General features: G+C 36.0%; 3 protein-coding genes across 3 annotated transcripts in view; 1 reads left to right on the top strand and 2 right to left on the bottom strand.

Moving 5' to 3' along the window:
• Positions 1–1332: 1332 nt before the first annotated feature.
• urahb (urate (5-hydroxyiso-) hydrolase b) overlaps positions 1333–21599 on the bottom strand; it is a 464718-nt gene continuing 444451 nt past the window's right edge. Inside the window, exon 5 of the mRNA XM_083546557.1 lies at positions 1333–1470. The gene's annotated coding sequence lies outside the window, so the exon portion shown is untranslated. The remainder of the gene's footprint in view (positions 1471–21599) is intronic.
• Positions 3417–5796, top strand: LOC310728697 (chymotrypsin A-like). The gene is made up of 7 exons (XM_083546499.1): positions 3417–3569; positions 3689–3792; positions 3912–3991; positions 4134–4212; positions 4368–4548; positions 4669–4802; positions 5559–5796. The coding sequence occupies exons 1-7, from the start codon at positions 3518–3520 to the stop codon at positions 5718–5720; spliced, it is 792 nt and encodes a 263-aa protein (XP_083402625.1). The 5' UTR covers positions 3417–3517; the 3' UTR covers positions 5721–5796.
• On the bottom strand, positions 7755–20697 carry slc7a10b (solute carrier family 7 member 10b). Its single transcript, XM_083546364.1, has 11 exons — positions 19572–20697; positions 16847–17051; positions 16483–16634; positions 13709–13834; positions 13159–13312; positions 12415–12538; positions 12124–12227; positions 11424–11520; positions 11110–11259; positions 10418–10595; positions 7755–9422 (listed from the first exon to the last, which is right to left on the bottom strand). The coding sequence occupies exons 1-11, from the start codon at positions 19849–19851 to the stop codon at positions 9292–9294; spliced, it is 1701 nt and encodes a 566-aa protein (XP_083402490.1). The 5' UTR covers positions 19852–20697; the 3' UTR covers positions 7755–9291.

Below are 21599 nucleotides of genomic sequence, written 5' to 3'. Positions count from 1 at the left end.
AAGGAGTGTGCTGGTACCGATCTTTAAGAATAAGGAAAAGGTGCAGACCTGCAGTAACTACAGGGGAATTGTTGATCAGTCACACCATGAAGTTATGGGTAAGAGTAGTGGAAGCCAGGCTGAGAGAAGAGGTGATCATCTGTGAGCAACAGTATGGTTTCAGGCCGAGGAAGAGCACCACAGACACAATATTTGTTTTGAAAATGTTAATGAAAAAGTATAGAGAAGGTCAGAAGGAGTTGCATTGTGTTCTTGTGGATTTTGAGAAAGCGTACGACAGAGTGCAGAAAGAGGAGTTGTGGTATTATATGAGGAAGTCAGGTGTGTCAGAGAAGTATGTGAGGGTGGTGCAGGACATGTATGAGGACAGTGTGACAGCAGCGAAGTGTGCAGTAGGAATGACAGACTGGTTCATGGTGGAGGTTGGCCTGCATCAAGAATCGGCTCTGAGCCCTTTCCTGTTTGTAGTGGTGATGGACAGGTTACAAGACAACGTCAGACAGGACTATGGACTATGATATTTGCGGATGATATTGTTATTTGTGGTGGGAGTAGGGAGCAGGTTGAGAAGAGCCTGGATAGGTGGAGGTTTATGGATGTGGTGAAGGAAAGACATGGAGGTAGCTGGTATAAAAGAGGCAGATGTAGAGGACAGAGTAGTATGGAGACAGATGATCCACTCTGGCGACCCCTAATGGGAGCAGCCAGAAGAAGAAGAAGGAAGAAGAAGGAAGAAGAAGCAGCTTTTTATGAAATGCAACACAGATTAAGCAGCCTATAGTTTAACATATGCATATTAACATATAAGTAACATCATTAGGCTTGAAACCTGATTGTAAAATATAGAGATTTGTAAGAGCATATTGTGTTTAATACACCTACTATTTGTTTTAATATTACAGTATATTTATATGTCAAAAGTTTGGAAAAAACACCTAGTCTATGATAAAGGTTTAATCACTTTTGAGAAAAATGCATGTTCCTTTTGTTTAAATGCAACAAACTAGGAAAAAGCCAAAACACAAAATAATTGGCGTGAATGACTGGAAGAAACTTCTGTGGAAAAACAAGTCCTGACATTTCTGGATCTAACAGAAGAATTGATGTAAGACAGAGAACAGAAGAGAAGATGTTAGCAGACTGCCTCACACAGTGGAACATAGGAGGTAAAAGCTTAATGGTTTGTGGTAGTTTTGGAGCAGGGAAGGTTGCAGACTCATTCCAGGTAAAAGGAATACTGAACCAACATGGCCAACATTCCATACTTTAGTGCCATGCAATTCTGTCACCATACAACAATACTATGACCTGAAATAAACGTGCATCTCAATAAATTAGAATATCATTAAAAAGTTGATTTATTTTAGTAATTTAATACAAAAAGTGAAACTCTTATATTATATAGATTTCATAACACACACACTGATATATTTCAAGTGTTTATTTCTTTTAATTTTTGATGATTATTATCTCAGAAAATGTGAATATTAATTAAGACCAATAAAAAAATTTTTTGAGCACAGAAATGGTGGACTACTGAAAAGTATGAACATGTACAGAACTCAATACTCGGTCGGGACTCCCTTTGCATGAATTATTGCAGTGGCATGTAGAGCGATCGGCCTGTGACGCTGCTGACGTGTTATGTAAGATCAGGTTGCTCTGATAGCGGCCTTCAGCTCTTCTACGTCTCATATCTTCCTCTTTACACTACCCCATGGATTCTTTATGGGGTTTAGGTCGGGTGAGTTTGCTGGCTAATCAAGCACATGGATATCATGGTCTTTAAATCAGGTATTAGTCCTGTTGGAAATTGAAATCAGCATCTCTATAAAGCTGGTCAGCAGAGGGAAGCATGAAGTGCTCTAAAACTTCCTGGTAGACGGCTGTGCTGACCTTGGACTTGCACAGTGGAACCACCACCAGCAGATGACATGACTCCCCAAACCATCACTGACTGTACATATTTTACCCTGAACCTCAAGCATCTAGGGTTCTGTGCCCCTTCTCTCTTCTTCCAGACTCTGGGGCCTTGATTTCCAAATGAAATGCAACATTTTCTTTCCTTTCATCTGAAAAGACGACTTTGGCCCACTGAGCAACAGTCCAGCACTTTTTGTCCTTTGCACAGGGAAGACACCTTTGACGTTGTCTCTGGTTTAGGAGTGGCTTTACACAAGGAAAGCGTCAGTTGGAGCCCAGTCTTTTCCCATGATTGTGTAGCCTGAACCAGATTGATACACCATTTAAAGACTCAGGAAAACTTTGCAGGTGTTTGGATTTAATTCGCTGATTAGAGTGTGACACCACGAGTCTCCAATATTGAACTTTTTCACAATATTCACATTTTTTGAGACACTGAATTTTGGGTTTTCATTAGGTGTAATCCATAATAATCAAAATTAAAAGACATAAACACTCGAAATACTGTATATCAGTCTGTGTGTGATGAATCTGTATAATATACGAGTTTCACTTTTTGTATTGAATTACTACAATAAATCAACTTTATAATGATATTCCAAATTATTGAGATGCATATGTATACGTCCCAGCTCTGTAAGTGTTATTAAGAGAGCAAACGGTTGGTTGGATTTTTATCTATTATGAATTGATCGGCTTAGTCACCACATCTAAATTCTACTGAACTGGATCACAAGGTCAGAAATAAATATTAACCGGTGAATAACATCTATGGAAAGTTTTACAAGAGGCATGGCAAAGCATTTCAGCTGGAGAAACTGTCCAGATGCCAAGAGTGTGTGAAGCTGTTAGTCATGCTAAGAGGACTGAAAATAAAGCTCTGTACATTTATATATTTATTTGGTCAAAGTAAACCTTAATACCATCAAATTTCCTAGGTCTTTTTGCATCAAAATGACTTTTATATAAATAAATTTAACATTTGCAAGCTTCAATGCAGAGATTATGATTATGAGAGAGCTTTTAGTCTTAAGGTCAAAGATGCCCTCACACATTCACAGGGTTTCTCTTTAACATGTTTCCTATTTTTAGCCTACTGCATGTTACAGAGTAACTTAGTTATCAATGCCTGAATAAACATTTCAACATATTTAAATTAACACTTTACACTGTATTAACAGAGCAGTTCAAGAGTATTTTGTATTTGAAAAAATATTATTTATCATACAATCTTAATAAAAAGCTGCAAGCATTTATTATGAAGATTACAATAGGGCTTTTTTTAATCTAAGTGAACCTATTACATAAATAGATTTCATGATTATTATAAACTTTTAATGGTTATTTCGGCTAAGGTTAAACAAATAAAAAAAAACAAAGAAGGAAATCATATCATATACACAAACATTTTAATTGTATTGTCTGTATTGCAATAAGAATTTCAGTAAATGTCCTGAGAAAAATATTCTGATATGGCTAAGTACACAGGTGAAACTGGAGTTATTTTGGAATGATTCGACAAGATAGAGTAAATCCAAGGCCACAGTAGTTCTATAAAACCCCTCACTCAATGCAGCTATAGCAGTGTGAAATCATGGCTCTCCTGTGGATTCTCTCTTGCCTCGCCTTTATTGGCGCAACATACGGTATGTAACTTTGAATTTAATGTTTTCCTGGGGTTTTTTTTCAACACTGCATATACAGTATTAGTTAAGGTTTAAAATTCATTCCAAAAGAAAGAAATGTGTATGTGTGTTATTTGAAGGTTGTGGTGTTCCCGCCATTTCTCCTGTCGTTACTGGATATGCCAGGATTGTGAACGGTGAGGAGGCCGTGCCACACTCATGGCCCTGGCAAGTGTCTCTGCAGGTAATACTCACCCTCCTATCTCTTTTCATCTCTACCATGCAAAATTCCTCCTACAATACACATTTGCAGTAAGAAAACTTGTTTAACTAGACTTCATTTTCTTGCTGTTCTCTTCTCAGGACAGTACCGGCTTCCACTTCTGTGGTGGTTCTCTTGTTAATGAGTACTGGGTCGTGACTGCTGCTCACTGCAATGTCAGGTAGGGACAGAAAAATGAGCAACCCCACAAATCAGTGTAAAACATGACAACTGACAGGCTTTGGTTTTCTCAAAAGACACTTCTTAATGCTAAACCAAAATATCATAAATGTCATTACAAGATTACACTTTTTTGTTTGCAGAACCTCTCACGTTGTGGTCCTTGGAGAACATGATCGCTCCTCTAATGCAGAGAGCGTTCAGGTCATGAAAATTGCAAAGGTTTGTGTTAGGGCTATAAAAGTGCATGAACTCATAGATATTAATTAGAACATAGAAAGTTGAGGTTATGATGAAAAAAAAAAACTGTTTCAAATGAACAAATAAGATACTACTACTACTAATAAAAAATTATATCCATTCTCTTTCCAACACAGTCCATCAGACACCCCAACTACAATTCATACACCATCAACAATGATGTTGCTGTGATCAAACTGGCCACTCCTGCCCAGCTCAGCCCCCGTGTCTCTCCTGTGTGTTTGGCCGAAACCAGCGACAACTTCGCCGGTGGCTTGAAGTGTGTCACAAGTGGATGGGGCTTGACCAGATACAACGGTAATGCAACGTTTGTGATGACTGTCTTAAGCTACACTATGCTTTAACTGTATCAAGTGAAATTTTGTTCCTTTATTCCATATTTATTCCTTTAATCTGAACTCTCTTGTTCTCTTTTAGCTGCCAACACTCCTGCTCGTCTGCAGCAGGCTGCTCTGCCACTGCTGACCAACACCAACTGCCAGAGTTACTGGGGCAGTAAAATTACTAACCTGATGATCTGCGCTGGAGCCTCTGGTGCTTCCTCCTGCATGGTAAAATTAACCACCATTAACTATTAGTAAAACAAGTGAAACCAATTCAAATATATTTAGGGTTAAATAAAAAAAACACTGTAAATGTTAGAGGATTAGACTGAAAATATATTCAACTTTTATAAAATATATATATATATTAATGAACTAGTCTGCTTCACCACACTGTCCGGTCAGTAAAAAAATATCTATTTATTTGAACACTTTTAATATGTGCTAATTATATTAGGCTTGTGTTATTTAAGTCTAAACAAATGAAGCACACAGTATGTAATAAATATTTTATACCACAATTTTGTTAAAATAAATAATAATAAAAAAAGCTGCTCTTTCAGAAAAAGGCCATCATATATAGCATGCCTTTTATTAATCTACAGCTGTTAAAAAAAAATAATCTAAATAATATACAGTATGGATAACAGAGATTACACTGTATATAGCAGGATTTAAATAAGACATTTGACCAAATATTAAATATGTAAACTTTTCACAACATGCAGTCAAATTATCAGTTTAGCTTGATTTGAACAACTGAAATCAGATGAAAATAAATACTTGTATAGTAAAGAAAAAATAAAAAAATGTATAGCATGAATGTATAGTACGGATAAAATACATTTATTTTATTTATATAGCACTTTTAACAATCGGTTTTTCCTCAAAGCAATTGTTTTCCACATTTAGATATAGTCAAATATTATTACAAATAACCAGAAATTGAATGTATGCATGTGTTTTCGTTCTTCCTTGTTTCAGGGTGACTCTGGTGGTCCCTTGGTGTGCCAGAAATCTGGAGCTTGGACCTTGGTTGGTATTGTCTCCTGGGGCAGTGGCACCTGCAGTACATCCATGCCTGGAGTGTATGCTCGCGTCACTAGCCTTCGCGCCTGGATTGACCAGACCATCGCTACCAACTAAAGCCTTTGCAGCCATGCTGTTCTGACTTCATTCTCTCTTTCTTCCTTATAAATAAAGAAGAGATTGTTACAATGCAGCAGTTGTTTGATTGTTATAGTTTCTTTCAGATGCAAATTGGAGATATTTTAGTAAAATAGTTATCCAGCACCTACAGGAAATGTTGGTCAGCACTATTTATTTAAAAGAAAAAAAGAAAAATCCTAGAGGCTAATTTCATTAAGCAAATCATTGCATAATAACAGGGTGGAAAAACAAGTAAACAAACAAGTGAACAAAAAACACATTTTATTCATGCAGCTAACTATTTAAACTATTTTTTTCAATTACATTAATACATTTAGATATAGACAAACCAATACAATAAATATACAATAAAACAACTAAAATAAATATTAATTTTCATACAGTGTTTACAAAAAAAACTGTAATGTAATTTGTAAACAAAAGTTGTTAAGCAAAGAGTTATATTTTACTGGCCACACTTTGAGAAACAACTTCTAAAAATATTACCATATGCTCCAAAAGGTCGAAAGTATATGACACCCAACAATTACACCCATATGCGGTTCTTCTCCAATCTGTAAACACAAAGTTCAAAGAAAACAATTTATAGAATTTAGAAATCATAGAAAGACTTTCTTCAGTGAACATTACAATAAAACTGTTTGAGCACCACAGTCATCTTGCGTACAAACTAATTTACATAAAGACATCAGTTGTCAAGAAGTGGAAGGAGATGAATGTCCTGCACAGATCACAGAATCCAAATAAACACTTTCGGAATGAAGTAGGATACAGACTGCATGCCAAATCTATATCAGGAGCTAAGCTTGAACCAGGATGCATGGGCCACGGGGATTTAGATTGACCCAAGAGCAAAGATAGACTGGAAATGTAGTTTAAGTTTTTATTTGTATATTGATTGGTTAATTGATTACGTGAAATTTCAAACCAAAAAGTCACAAAAATCTTGAGCAAATGAGTTCCAAAAATAAAGAGCAAAAGGACAACAGGAGAAACCCGAGCTCAGAATGCATACACAATGGGCTGACTAAACACTACAAGGACCAAGCAACAAACCATGGCAGAAGGTACATACTGATGGTTATAGGATACAGGTGAAAACATTTAATGTGAGGCAAAACTACACACTGGAGACATTTGGTAGGGAAACAGAGGAGAAGACAGACAGAAACAAAAGACAGGCAGAAGTCCTAGCAAACTCAATGCTCAAAAGCAGGGTCTGATTTCACTCATACTCCTGTGGCTGAATGACATCCACACAGACATGCTCCAAAAACTGGTGGAAAATCTTCCCAGAAGAGTGGAGGTGTATATAAGTGCAAATGAGGAATACATTTGTATGTATTTATTATTGTAAACAAGCACATATGCATGAGTAATATGATGGTGTCTACAGGGTTTTGCACATACACTGTATACAGTCTAGTGTATAAGGATACATGCAGTGAGGCAATAAATACTTTTTTTCTGCGAATTTATAGATTAATGTCATTAAGAGCTAATTTTAGGTCTTTATTTTACATTGTAAAATAAACCACAAAGTCTGTGTAGAGCAGTGTACTATTTATAAAGTCGACATATTTCGGTCCACTTTATTTTAGAATACTATTTATTAATTTGCATTTGCATAATTTAACATTTTATTTGCATAATATATTGCATCTGCATAAATTATTTTCTCATCTTTACCAGGCAATATATTTGAGCTGAGACTAAATAAAATGCCCACATGGCTACAGAAGATGAACCAACCATGACAAGCTTTGCTAGTCTTGAAGGTATCTGGGTAAAAGAACGTTAAACTAATAGGATAAACAAGAAAATAAACACTTGGCTGCGCTGGCAGCGGCGCCGTGGCTTAGTTGGTTAAAGCGCCTGTCTAGTAAACAGGAGATCCTGGGTTCGAATCCCAGCGGTGCCTTTTGACTCCGACCTCGTGAAGCTTGTCACAATATTTCCCCTCATCTGATTTGTATCAGTCATCTTAATAATCAGCACCCAAACCTCAAATAGTATTAATTATGATTTATTCACTACCAAAACGGTTAAACATTTGATCATTTACAAAAAAGACATGGCAGCCGGTAAACACTGAAGTGTCTCATTTACTGGAAATAATCTATACAAATAATTTACAGTTTCAAATCTTATTTTAAGACATTTGAACTCTCATCCTTCTACATAGGTCTGCATAGGCAAAATGAGCAGGCTTTCAAAAAAATGTACAGCTTAAAGTAACTGATACAGTGCATGATTTCTGGCAGTTTGATATTTAAGCATCCATTCATTTATTACATACTCAATCAATATATCTGTAAAACAAAAACAAAAATGTAATGCTATGCAGTTCAGTGGCTTTGCACAGATATTTACAGTAAAGGTTTGGGACAACTTGCTTGTTTCCTGAAATGTCCCAATTGTTTATAGTGACTACAAACACACCTCAAAGTTACACAGGACATATTACGAGAGGAAGGAAGGTTGTCTGGAAAGAAAAAGTCGATCTGTTGAGCTGCTCTGCACAGTGTTAGACTGAAGGGTTTTAAAGATGTTTTAGCTCTAAAATCCTTGCATGGTGTTTCTTGGAAAAGGAGAAAGTGTGTGCCGCAGTTATGAGACGTTCTGATTAACATGTAGTTTAATATGTCGGTATTTAATATTAATATTTTTGAATTTATCTGAGCATGGTCAGTCCTCACAATGTTACATATTAATTTGCAAACCAAAACTGTCTAGAAAGCTAAGTGTCCCCAAACTATACATCTGCATTGTATAACCAGTAAAACATGCTTTTCTTTCAGTAGCATAACAGTGATAATTGCAGAAATGCGCCATGAAATATTCATAAGGTTTAATATTTGTGCGTGGAGGTTCACCTGAAGTCACTATAATTAAACAAACAAAAAAAAAAGGTTGTATGTTTGGAATTCAATCACATTATGAGGAATAAACATAAGAATGATTAGAGTAAAATAAAAAAGCACATTATCTTCATAGAAAATAACATTATTAAGTAGTAAGTAACAAATAGTTTTAGAAATAAGGTATAGGGTATTTAGCAAAGCCAATGCATTCCTGAATGCCAAATTTCTAGCTGCCCCTAAAAGAGGTAACCAATGCTACAAGGTACAAGGACATTATGTAAATATATATATATATATATACACATACACTACTATAGCAACTACTATAGAAATACACAAAGGCACCTAAATATTTTAGGCCAGAATGAATCCAGTTATAACCTATTAAAGTATTTCAGTAAACATAAAACGTAGAAATCGTTAAAAAAAAAAAAAAAAAAAAAAAAAAAAAAAAGAAGTAACATCTATGGCAATTGCATTTTAGATGTTAAGGTGACATTAACGTAAGTATATCAGAAAAAAAGAAAAAGAAAGACATTATACAAGTCTTATAGATATTTGTGTTTAAATATTTACCAAATAACCATATTTTGGGGCTTTACAACAATAAGAGGGCCACTAAAATAAGATGTTTTAAAATATCATGATACAATTAAGGTGATAAACAAACAAACAAAAAAAAGTCAAACAGGTCCAGAGGCCTTGCGAATGGAAGAAGGTTTGTCTGTCCATTCTCTTGGTGTTATTTCTTCAATGGGGTCAACTTGAGGGAAAACCACAAAAAACAATCTCTGACCCAGATACGTGGCCCACTCTGTAGCAAACACAACATGTGGTCATTTGCATAAACTTGAAACAGAAATATAGTTTACATTACAAAAAATACAGTGAAAGCGTATGAAAAATGAACATCTGGGGACACTGACATGAGATTTAGAATTTGTTTGTATTTCATATTTCTGACTTTTTCTTTGATAAGTGTTTTGATAGATTTGTATTGTATAATATTCTGGGTTCTTTTTAGATTTGAAAAATACTCTAGTTAGTCCAGGTTCATTCTAACACCTGGGTCTAAACCCTAAATGGAATCTTGGGTTATTCTGTTTCATGTTCCATACTGTGCATGTTACAGTTAATCCCGGATATTAATAATCTGATGTTTAGCACTTTGAACTGTTCCGAAAACCTGGGGTAACATTTTTATCTGCATATTTGCAGTGTCAACAACCAGGGTTGGATAAATACAGGTGTTTACATCAGTGAGAAAAATGTTGGCATGTTAATCCTTCTTGGCTGTTGTCCTAATTTGACCCCAAATACTGTTTACACAACACTTTAGGTTTCTCTAACGTTACATAGCATGTGATACGGTCCATACACTGTTCAATTTCTGAATAGGTGTCTGTTGCTAAGTATTTAGATGAAACAACCTAACACAGCATCATTTTAAACTTAAAAACTGATTGGAAATGCAATGTGGGATTAATGGTTTCTAACCCTGGGTGAAGAGCAGTGGTTAAAGCTTTTAGCTTTTATTTAGTTTGTATGTTAATGCACAGTCCAATTGGCGTATGGCCTAATTTTTCACATAATTTCCCACATGCCTTTCTAACAGCAATGATCAGTTTTTCCCTACAGTAATGCAAGTTTCAATACATTTACATAAATGTCATATATGTAAAAACGTTATAGTTTGTAAATGGTTATAATTTAGTCCAACGTTTGATATACAGTTGGTGGGCAATGATGAGTTTAAATGTAACATGGTACTAAATCAGATACATTTACATTTTATTACATAAAACTTACCAATGAAGTTATAGATACACTTTGGCTTGTCTTTCCAGTGCACTCCTAGAAAGTATACAGGTACTCCAGTGAGCATAATGACCAGTCCCACTCCGCAGACCACAGGCTCCGAGTGCAGACTGAAGCCCAACAACAGGACCCAAAACAGAAGGTAACACACAGGAACAAACAAACTCACCTGTGCACAGGATGCAAGAAGAAATCAGACGTGAATTGAGAAATTCAAATTGTTACTTTTCTAAAAGTGTGTAAAAAGTTTTAAAATACGTGTTACAGACAGTCAAAAAACATGAACAGCTTTATAGAAATACATCTTTAAATCCCACAAGATAGCTGATTGTGGGAAAGAAAACCAATACATTTGGGTAAAAAGTGGCCTCAAAAAGGAAGCCATTACCTTCTGAATGAAGTGATAAACTAATTACAATTATACAGATAACAAAATTTAAACAAACAAACAATAAGAGTGTTTAAAGTCTGTTCATTATGAAATAGAGTACAGGACAGTATTTAAAACTACAGCAGCAGTTCTTAGAAGAGTGTGTACATTTACAGTATTTAGTATACTACACTAACAGCAGAGATTTCTCCTTTGTACATCTGTGTCATGCTGCTACCAAGACATGTTGGTTAGGACACATAAAGAGTCACCTCAGCATTAATTTCTGAATAGGTATTTGTTGTAATGATACCTTGATTGGCCTGTAAAGGTTTGGCTTCTTCCATCTGTAATATAGTAAGCCAGCAATAGTGACTCCATAGGAGAGGTAGTTGATGAAGGACACATAATTTATAAGATTATGTGTTTCACCAATGCACATGATTACAATTGTGGCAGTGCACTGTGTAAGAAGATGTGAGAAAACAGGAGGAATGGAGACAGGATTGGAAAAAAAAAGACAGACAGACAGACAAAGGTAAACATTAGAACATGCAGATACCAAACTGGTGTAAAACTCTACTATGACAAAAACAATATATTTTTCTTTGTCATTGAACAACTCACACAAACAAGCAAGGCTGGAATAGGGGTGCAGCTCTTAAAGTGTATCATGGCTAGTAAACTGGGTAAATGTCCTTCTCTTGCACCGGAGAAACAAAGTCTAAAAGTGCCCAAAAACACACAGTAAAGCATATAAAAGTATAAAAATTAAAAAATAAAATTAAACTCTTTAACCATGAGTAGCTAGAACATTTTTAGTGAGAGCAAGATGGAAAAATCTGGAAAGTGATTTTCAATAAGAAGTCCTACTCATAAGCTCACTTTAAATAAGTAAAATAAAATAAGTAAGATCAGTCATACGAACTAAAAAACAAAGAACACACACATGCACAAACATAATAATAACAAGCTGATGAAGGGTCAAGCATTGCCATTTGACATCTCCAGGGGCTTAAGCTCAGGTAACTTGTGTCAGTTTCTAAATACTTGTTGGTAGGTGGTCTGACTATGATAAATCAGTTGTAAATGTATGGTTTCCTGTGTACCCCTGTCTCTCTACCAAAGTCCTTGATAAGCCAAGACCTTAATATAAATACTCAATATGAATGGACAGCTATGTTGGCTTCTGATTTTATGGGAATTGAAAAATTACAGCTATGCTTCATTAACTCCACTTTGAGAATCACTGTACTATGCTTATAGTAAATGTAAGTCACAGAAATTCCAGAAGGGGCAGCCGAAATATTGGGATGACTAAGCTGACCTGGATGAGGTGAAGAGATAGCCGTTGATGCCTCCGAATGTGGAAAGTGCCACAGAGATTGGCATGAGAGTGGAGAACATTCCAAGCAGCTTCTCTCCAAATGTCTGTTGGTGTCAGAATGTAGCACAGTCAAGACAATTATTGAAAAAGTCAGCTACAGAAATGAGATAGTAGATAGGTACCTAAAGTTCTGGATAATTATGTCAAATCACTTAGAATAAATTTGACTGAACCACTAGGTGAAAATCGGGCTGACAGCTTGCGAGGGGAAAGAATGTGTTGTGTACTGACCACAGCCACAGCATTGGAGGACAACAGCTCTTCCGGAGACATGGCGGCGAAGTAGGCGATATTGGTGAGTGTGTACACAAAGGTCACTAGTGGAATGGAGATGTAAATTGCACGTGGAAGGTTCCTGAAAAGACAGTAGCACTGCTGTTCAAACACTGCACTGCTGACAAGAATATTGTTCAACGGCATTTATATATGTGAAGATTCTTTTTTTTTTAAATACAGTAAATAATCAATATTTTTCGATTCTATCATTTCACTGGCACATAAAACATTACCGACTGAGAATGTGGTAATAAATGCACAGTGTATTCATATTTTTAAGTCAAACAGCTGATAGGCATGCTTGGGACATATTATGAGCCTCTTCATTGACCAACAATGTTAACAAAATTTTGTCCATCTATCCATTTTTTTATACCGCTTATTCACAGACGTGCAAACACATTCACACACAAATAATTTGGAGACGCCAGTCAGCCTAAAACGCCTTTTTGGTATTCAGAATACCTGGAGGAAACCCCCAAAGCACAGAAAGAACACTGCCTATTGTCCACAAAGCACCATTTAAAACATATTCGCAATAAATTGTAACTGCACCTGATTAATTCCTTGATATACCCATGTGTTACTAGTATAGTAGCACTAAAAAGCCCTTAGTTTTTTTTCTTGGTAACAGCCAATAAACCAATATCAACCAAATTTTTTAAGACAACAAATAAGGAGTAAAAAGTCCAAACTCACCTCCTGGGATCTACCACCTCTTCTGTGACATAATTGAGAAAGTTCCAGCCACTAAAGGCAAAGGACGCTTGAAGGAATGCCAAAGCAATCTGTCCCACTGACGGCGTTTTATAAAACTGAAATGCAGTTTGTGGTGTAAGACCCTCATAATTACCTGTGGAGATAGGACATTATAACACTCTTTATATCTATGTTTAAATACTTTTAGATAAAAGACATGTCATTGCTTTGGGATACTACTAGAAATTCTATGACACTTCCCAGGATAAAGCTCAAGATGAATGAAGTTTGCTATAATGAGACTTCGACTGTTCCACATCCTTATGCATTTATTTAGTCAGGCAGCAAATGGTGGCTCTTGTGTAATTACATTCCTAATTTAGGTTATTAACTATATTCCAAATAAGATCTAGCAGACAGTAACGGAAGCCGGAACACAACAATATCATAATTACTCAATGTGATTATTCTATTATTCCACTTGACTAGTCATGTTTCCCATTAACATTCATAAGCTGTTAAATGGTATCTGGAGCACCATTTCTCTCACCTTCATAGATCTGGAGCAGTCCCACAACTATAATGAGGCCCAGGGCCAGCAGCTTCCCTACAGTGAAGATATCCTGGATACGTGTGGCCAGACGTACACTGAAGCAGTTCACCCATGTCAAAAACACTGGAAACACAGTTACACACCCCAATACTATAAAAAGCAGATCTCTACAAGAGTCAATTGTATACAATATTATTTGTGTAAAATTTCTAATCTAGTGATAAACTGGATCTTGATGCTTATACTATAGTGTAGTAATACACCCTTTAAAACGCCAATAAATTGACTTCCTTCTATTTAATACGAATGTATGTTTTCAATGGCTTTACTGTTTACGAAATGCACTAATTATGAACTAACATTAGAGCGGTTTCTGCAAATACTTACATGTTTTTGGTTTTGACATTTTTCACTCATAGGTATGCATCATAATATAGAGTATGTTTTTCACCTGGAAGTGACAACCAACCACAAAAAACTAACATTATATCACCTAAACCAAGTACTGATGAACATTGTTATTCTGCGCCTGTAGCTAGCTAACCATGCTGATTCGCAGAAATATTACTAGCTTCTAGTTGCTGAATAGCAACTTCCTTGTACCTGGATGTATACATTTATGACCAGACAGGTGTCTTTACCTCATCTAGGTAGTTGAAAGATAATGTTAAAATAGAAATAAGAAAAAAAAAAAGAAAGGGGGTCCATTCTGTATAAATTACAGATAATTATACTTTTATAGCTAATATGCTTGGATACTTGCCAACAAAAGCTAACTTACAACAAGTCTCAGTAATTACAATTATTTGATTTATTCTTTGGTGCTTTTATTAGTTTCCTTTAACTATGTTATATGGCAGATAAAATTAAAATAGAAGCCAGTCACATTCCTAACATTACTTCAATAAGGCAACTGCACAGGAAGCTGGTTAATTCCAGGATAGCAATATTTATGCAGTTTTTAAAGCACAGAGGTTGTAATCATTGCACAAAAGTTGTACCTCATGGATGCAGATGAGACAGTTATTCGTTAAAAACATACAAAAGAAAAAGGGAAGAAACAACGTTGGAAAGCTACACTATGAATTAACTTCAAAATTAACACTAGCTTGTAATGAGAAGAACAAAAAAAAAAACGTTTAATATAGTGTGCTAAACTCATATTAAACATATGAAAATAAATAGCATTAATTTGCAGACAAGCAGCCATTCACAAACATCTGCTAGGAATCTACAGGTACCTCAGTCTGTAAGAGTGCATGAAGAATAGTGCAACCATGGGAAACACTTAATGGTCCATTGACTTATTGCTCCAAATTCCAGTTGACCAACAGACATTTGAAATCAATCATTTGAGATTGCTTTTTGCCAAGACCAGTAGAAAAGTGGCAAAAGAATTCCGAACGCAAAAACAAAAACACCATGAGAATGTGAGAATTCTTAAAAAAAAAAAAGGAGGAGTGGAATTCTTTCAGCTCATCCATCACTGTCCCAGTGACTCTCTTTTCCGACATGTTTTCTCTTTCCTCTCTGTGAAACATAAGGTCTGTTCTAACCAAGACTAACAAATTACTGTGTGGTGTAACAGCACAAACAGAGAGGGCAATAAGCAGGTCTGTGAAAAGATGGAGCTTTTACTCTTTTACAGAACTCTTCTCTTGTGTGGGCTTCACTAACAAAAGTAAGTAATTAGAGGTTATGCAATAATCACACGCCTATTCGTCTTCACCGCAGCACAGTCAAGACAGTCAAGTGCTTTGCTCTTATGGCTCACTGCCACTTGTGAGAGTTTGGCCTTATCCAAAATGAATGTGCTCTGCATGTGACATGTTGGCTGTCTACTGTTCTTGTTTTGGTTTTTATCATTCAGTGTTTTTTTTTAAACTCTCATTTCATTGCCACTGTTTCATGGAAAGTAGCTGCTGGAACTCTGCAAAGGTGGGATGGCTGATTGGCCAATTAGGCAGGTTGGTATTTCTAAAGAACACTGAGCCAAAAAGAGTAAGATTTACTTCTAAGTGCTTCACAGCTTCTTAAGCTCTGCTAATGAACAACCCCATTAACAACCTGAAATATGCCTTAACAACTCTGTGGGCTTGAATATTGAATAAATACTGCTGTTCTGTTGTACTCTATTAACACAGCTTGCCTTAGAGATACTGAGAAGTGCTTATAACTATTACATTATTGTCAAAGTGCCTACTGTTCAAATGCATACACATAATACTGTCTTGGTGTCCATGTTAGTATCACCGTAATAAAATCAAAAACAGCAATTATTGTCTTCACTAATTTATTTGCCTGTTTCTAAAGAAAATATAGTATATTTTCAGTTACATTTTCAATACAATTTCTGGCTTCCGGCTCGAAGTCATTACAAGAGTGGCCTCTAGAGGTGAATCACTGACACCACATGAGATGGCACGCTGCATGGAGAGCGCTATATGTATTATTTTTTATAATTTTTCAATTATATTAATTAATTAATATATTCATATTTATTTTATTTAGAACATTTTTATGATTCAGTACCGTTTTTTGTTTTTTTTTCCCGTTTTATTTGTGTAATAATGTTGAATAACATTGGAGTGTTTGGTTTTATCCAATATGCTTTAATGGGTGATTAATTGGTTATCGGCAAGTATGATCCAACCTAGCTATTGGTATCGACAAAATCCACTACTGGACGACGTCTACCATTTACCTTGGAAAAATAAAGAAGTGAGTGTGAAAAATCAATGAAGCCAACAATAAAGTGTTGCTTTACTTACATATGCAGACAGTGGAGAGCATACGTGTGGCCATATATGGTGGGACACAATTGGAAAATGCTGGCTGTAGGACGTAGTTGGAGAAAGTGAGGGCTATTACAGCAAGAGTAGTCGGATACATGATCAGTACTGCACTCCATAAAAGCAGGAATCTGGAAGAGGGCAAAAGAGAAAAGGGATAAGACATATATAACCCAGCTAAAAAAAAAAAAAACTAATTATAGATGCTGTTGGAGATATTTATACTTTTACAACAAAAATCTGTTTAGCAATTAGGAGCATAGGAAGCTTTTTTTCTTTAAAAAAGAACTGCATGTATATTCAAAAGATTTGAAAATATTAGGAATATCGATTAATTGCATACCCGATTAAGCCTCCAAAAATCTCTGTAACATATGAATAGTCTCCCCCTGACTTAGGGATAGTGACCCCAAGTTCAGCGTAACAGAGGGAACCAAGAGCAGCAATGCACCCTCCTAATGTCCATACCACCAGTGCCAATCCAACAGATCCTGAGTGCTCCAAGACCCCTTTAGGAGAGATGAAGATCCCAGAGCCAATGATGTTACCTGCAAAGAGAAGGTGTGATATTATACCGCCTCAGTTGCAATTCTACTTTCTAATTTAGATATATATTATTATTAGATATATTATTATTATATAATATTATATTATTAGATATATAAGATTGTTAGTCTAGAAGACACGCTAAGAGTTGAAACCATAATCTGATACTTAAATAGGCCTTATGAAATGGGTCAATAAAAGATCATCATAGTAAACATTGTAACATACACTACATGGAAAAAGTATTTATGGACACCTGGCATCTCCAGCCATATTGCACCGGATGTCTTTGGATGCAGTAGTATGAAACTTTCCCTTCACATGAACAGCATGACAAGGGGCACAAAGCAAGCGCTATTAAAACTTGGTTTACATGATTTAGAGTGGAGAATATTGAATGGCCTGCTGTAAAGCTCTGACCTAAATTCCACAGAACACTTTTCTGATCAATTGGAATGCGGACTGCACCCTAGGCCTTCTCAACCTACAGCAGTACCTGACTTTATCCAACACCCTTGTGGCTGAATGGGCACAAATCACCACAAGCATATAGTAAAATGTAGTAGAACTTCTTCAAAGTGGAGGTTATTATAACAGCAAGAGGGAACTGAATGTGGAATGAGATGAACATACAACTCTTATGGTCATGTCAATCTTTTGTCCATATAATGAAGTAACTTAGTAGTGGGAATTTGCCAAGAAAGATTATATGATAAAGATGACAAGGAGGGAATTAAATAACGAGAATTAAATTTGAGAGTTCTGGTCTCTGAATGCGCTGATTGAAACTTATTGAAAACTTATTAAAAAACTCCTATAGTAGAAAGCTAGAGTAAGTATAATTATGTAAATGAGCCCTCTATTAAATGTTGGCATTGTGGTCAACCTCAGATCTTCAAGATAATCTTTTGACTGTGCCATTTCAAGGGATAACTAATATTACAAAGCCGGGTTTGTCTATAGAGTGCAGCTATAATATGCGGAAATTTAGGCCATGCCACATCAACAAGCATTTCAGTCAAATATCAGGAGGCTGTTAGAGAAGAGGTGCATTTCCTGTGGTTTACAGGTCACATAACTGTGCATTTCACAAAAGTAAATATTAGCAAATTTTGGTCTTAGTGTTTATTAACACTATCTAATTTGGCCAGTCAGTGTTTAATACATTTTTACAATTCTTAAACTGACTTCTTTGGAAACAGTTAATTAACCTAACCTAATTAAACTAATAAAACCTAATGAATGACTTGGTCACGCTGAACAGAACAACAAAAACCCTCATAGAATTTGAGATGGCTTTAATAGTTATAATATGAATTGTAATTGTTTTAATGGAAACTGTAATGGTCTCTACTAGGAATCTGCTGTCGTATATGTCTAGTGGATACCATTAAGTGGATACCAACAGTTTTGACGAATTGTAGATTGCATTTTGGTATCTACTGGAAAATATTAGGACAATTGTTTTCAATGCACTTTGTAATGGAAACTGATTGGTAATGGTTTTAATGCTTAACAGTGAATGGGTTGTAATGTTGTTGTTTTTTTCCTGGAAACTATGAGAATTGTTTTTTTTTTTTTTTTCAGCCTAGTGACATGATGATATGATACTTTTTCAATTGTGACAATGAGCAATATTAAATGGAAAAAATAATAATATGTGAAAATGGCTTGTTATTTACTGAGAAATAAAGAAAACAGCCAATTATGGCATGGCTGATAGTACTAATTTGTCATGCTATTCATGTGTGTGTGTGTGTGTGTGGTGTTGTGAGTGAGAGATAGAAAGAGAGAGAGAGAGAGAGAGAGAGAGAGAGAGAGAGAGAGAGAGAGAGAGCTGTGCTTTATCTACTTAAACAATTGGAAAGCATTTAGAGTGAGACTAGAACGGACATTTTAACTTCCTGTGGTTAGTTCAACAACAACGAACTCCAAGCCGGACTCCAAACCCTCAGTCAGAGGCCTATAGGTCAGGCGGTGTTTAACTCAATACAGGAGGTAAGTATCCATGAATCTCAAACATCACTATACCATTACTCATTTCACCTCATAAATATTATAATATCGTAAAAGAAAGAAGCACGTACACGTAACACGAGCTCAATGCATGACTGTATAGATAATTGTACACGGTATAACATTAACGTCATTATTAAAATGCAAACATATATAATGCAAAAACAAAGTACATTATTGTGAGAGAACATTATTGAAGTTTTATAGCATAAATTCGGCGTTTGTAAAGCTTTTGTAAAGTTTGTAAAGTTTTTGTAAAGCTTTTTTAATAATAATAATAAAAAAAAGAACAAAAGAATAACAACATTTCAAAAATTTCTATTGGTTTCCAAACTTTATACCTATCCAAAGTTTGTTACATGTATCTCAAGAATAGTATAAAGTTTCTTGTTGTTGCTGTTAATATTATTAATAATAAGAATTAACTAGAAGAAGACGAAGAAGGAAACAATGAATGTTTTATATTGCAAACTAATCTAAAAGTTTTTGCACGTGCACCAGCTCACCTATAATGATGGTGCACGCGCTCAGCAGTCCTATTTCTTTCTTGAGAGTCACGCGCTCCGGGATCGTGTCGCACTTCACCGCTCCGTCTTTCATGGTGCTCGGCTGAGCCTCGTCCTTGTGCTTGGCGTTCCTTTGCCGCTCCGCTCCATGCATTTCAGCGCGCAGCTCCAAAAGCAACCTCGTCTCTCTCTCTCTCTCTTTCTCCTTCCCTCTCTCCTCCTCTCTTGAACTGCTTTCGGAGCATTGATGCACGGTGAAAAGAAGGCGCATGCGCAGCATCCGCCGCCGTCCAGGACGGAATGCTAACGACTCCTCAGGAGTGGGCGCGTAGAAAAATAGTTGACTGCTCTATATAAGGAAATGGCGTGTGACTAATGGGTTTAAGATAGGTTTCAACAATTCGACTGATTTGTGGTTTTGCTGTGAGGTAGCTCTCATCTCATCAACACACTAATCACCCATCACATGGAGGTCCACATGGAGGTGTGTGGGAATTTGTGGTCCATTTTGCTTACCACTCAGTAACTTGAAATGTGTCTTTCCACGTGATGGGGAACATCTACACACAGTCAAAATCCCAATCCCAGTCTAACAAGATTACTCTTAACTCCATGTACAGTTACTGAGAAGAAACCTATATAGGAATCCCATGAGCACACAACAAACGTTTTACAACGAAGCAGCTTCCTTACACTCCTATTCAGCATTGAAGGATCTCTGGCGTGGAATTTAGTAAGTCAAGTCGTGAATTTGTGCCGTGGCTTTTCCCTGGCTAACAGCACCGGTCACACAATGAAGGGCCCTGGATTCAGTTGATCCCCGCCAGAGAGCCTGTTCAAATTGGAGCTGCTTTGTAAGCCGGCAGGAAGGCCCAAACACTGCCAACAGTGTGCAGTCCTTAAAGGAAGAAGTCGAGCAGAAAACCAATACATCACAAGAACCACCAAGGAAAGGAGAGAGAGCGAGAGAGAGAAAGAGAGAGAGTCCAAAGCTGAATGAGTGAGTCGCTGAAACAATAAAACGTACTTCCCAAATGCCTTGAGAGTCGAGTTGAACTCTAAAGCACCTGAATTTATTCCGGTTTGAAATTAGGACACATTGAAAGTCACTATAATATGGCATTTACAGTGGTGGATGAAGTACACAAACAATGTAGTTGAGTTAAAGTAGAGATCCACTCGGTAAAATATGACTCCAGTAAAAGTAAAAGTGCTCCCTTTACACTTTCACTTAAATAAAAATACAAAAGTATTCACCGTCAAATGTCGTATCCAAAGTACTATGATTTATTACTGCTATAATGTTCCTATTATCGTTTTTTTGTCACAAGACTGTTGCTTAATCAATTCAGTTTACGTAAAAAGGCTCTACTGTTACTTTTAGCACACCGATCTATTAATAAAATATTAGTCAAACATTAATAATTAATTAACAATTATCATAAACCTAAAACTTTTTTTGCAATTCCTTTAAAAGAATCAAGCAAATAAGTTCACAGGTGTTAAAGTTAAATCAAGAGTTTTTCCATCATTTATTCCTCTCAAAATGTTCTTCTTGCTGTTGAAGTGATGCTGGACTGTATGTTGGTGTAAGTAGATACCACTAAGTGGTAATCAAAACAAGTTCAAAACAGACCGTGAGCTCTACCCTGATTGGTGGATTGCTGTGTGAATGACCAGTTACGTTTTTATCCGCTCATAAATAAAAACGAACGACCGGATTACGAATGTTAAGTACGATTTTGCCATTGACTTTAACATGTAGTGAAGTTAAAGTTTCCCCAAATGGAAATACTTTAGTAAGCTTCAGATACGCAAAAAAAGCTATTTAAGTACAGTAACGAATTACATTTATGTTGTTACTGTCCACCACTGGGCATTTATGGGTAAAAATTCATCTTAGTCAAACATCAAGACAAACAGTCACAAATATTCCAATACGAAAGGAAAACTGAAATCAGTCAAATACACCAGCATGTGTGCATATTGACTAATAGAACATTACAGAACATTATATTTATGCATTTC

Source organism: Silurus aristotelis (assembly GCF_946808225.1).
Source record: "Silurus aristotelis genome assembly, chromosome: 7".
Taxonomy (NCBI): Eukaryota; Metazoa; Chordata; class Actinopteri; order Siluriformes; family Siluridae; genus Silurus; species Silurus aristotelis.
Note: the sequence above shows the minus strand (reverse complement) of the source record. Positions and strands in the feature narration are given on the sequence as shown.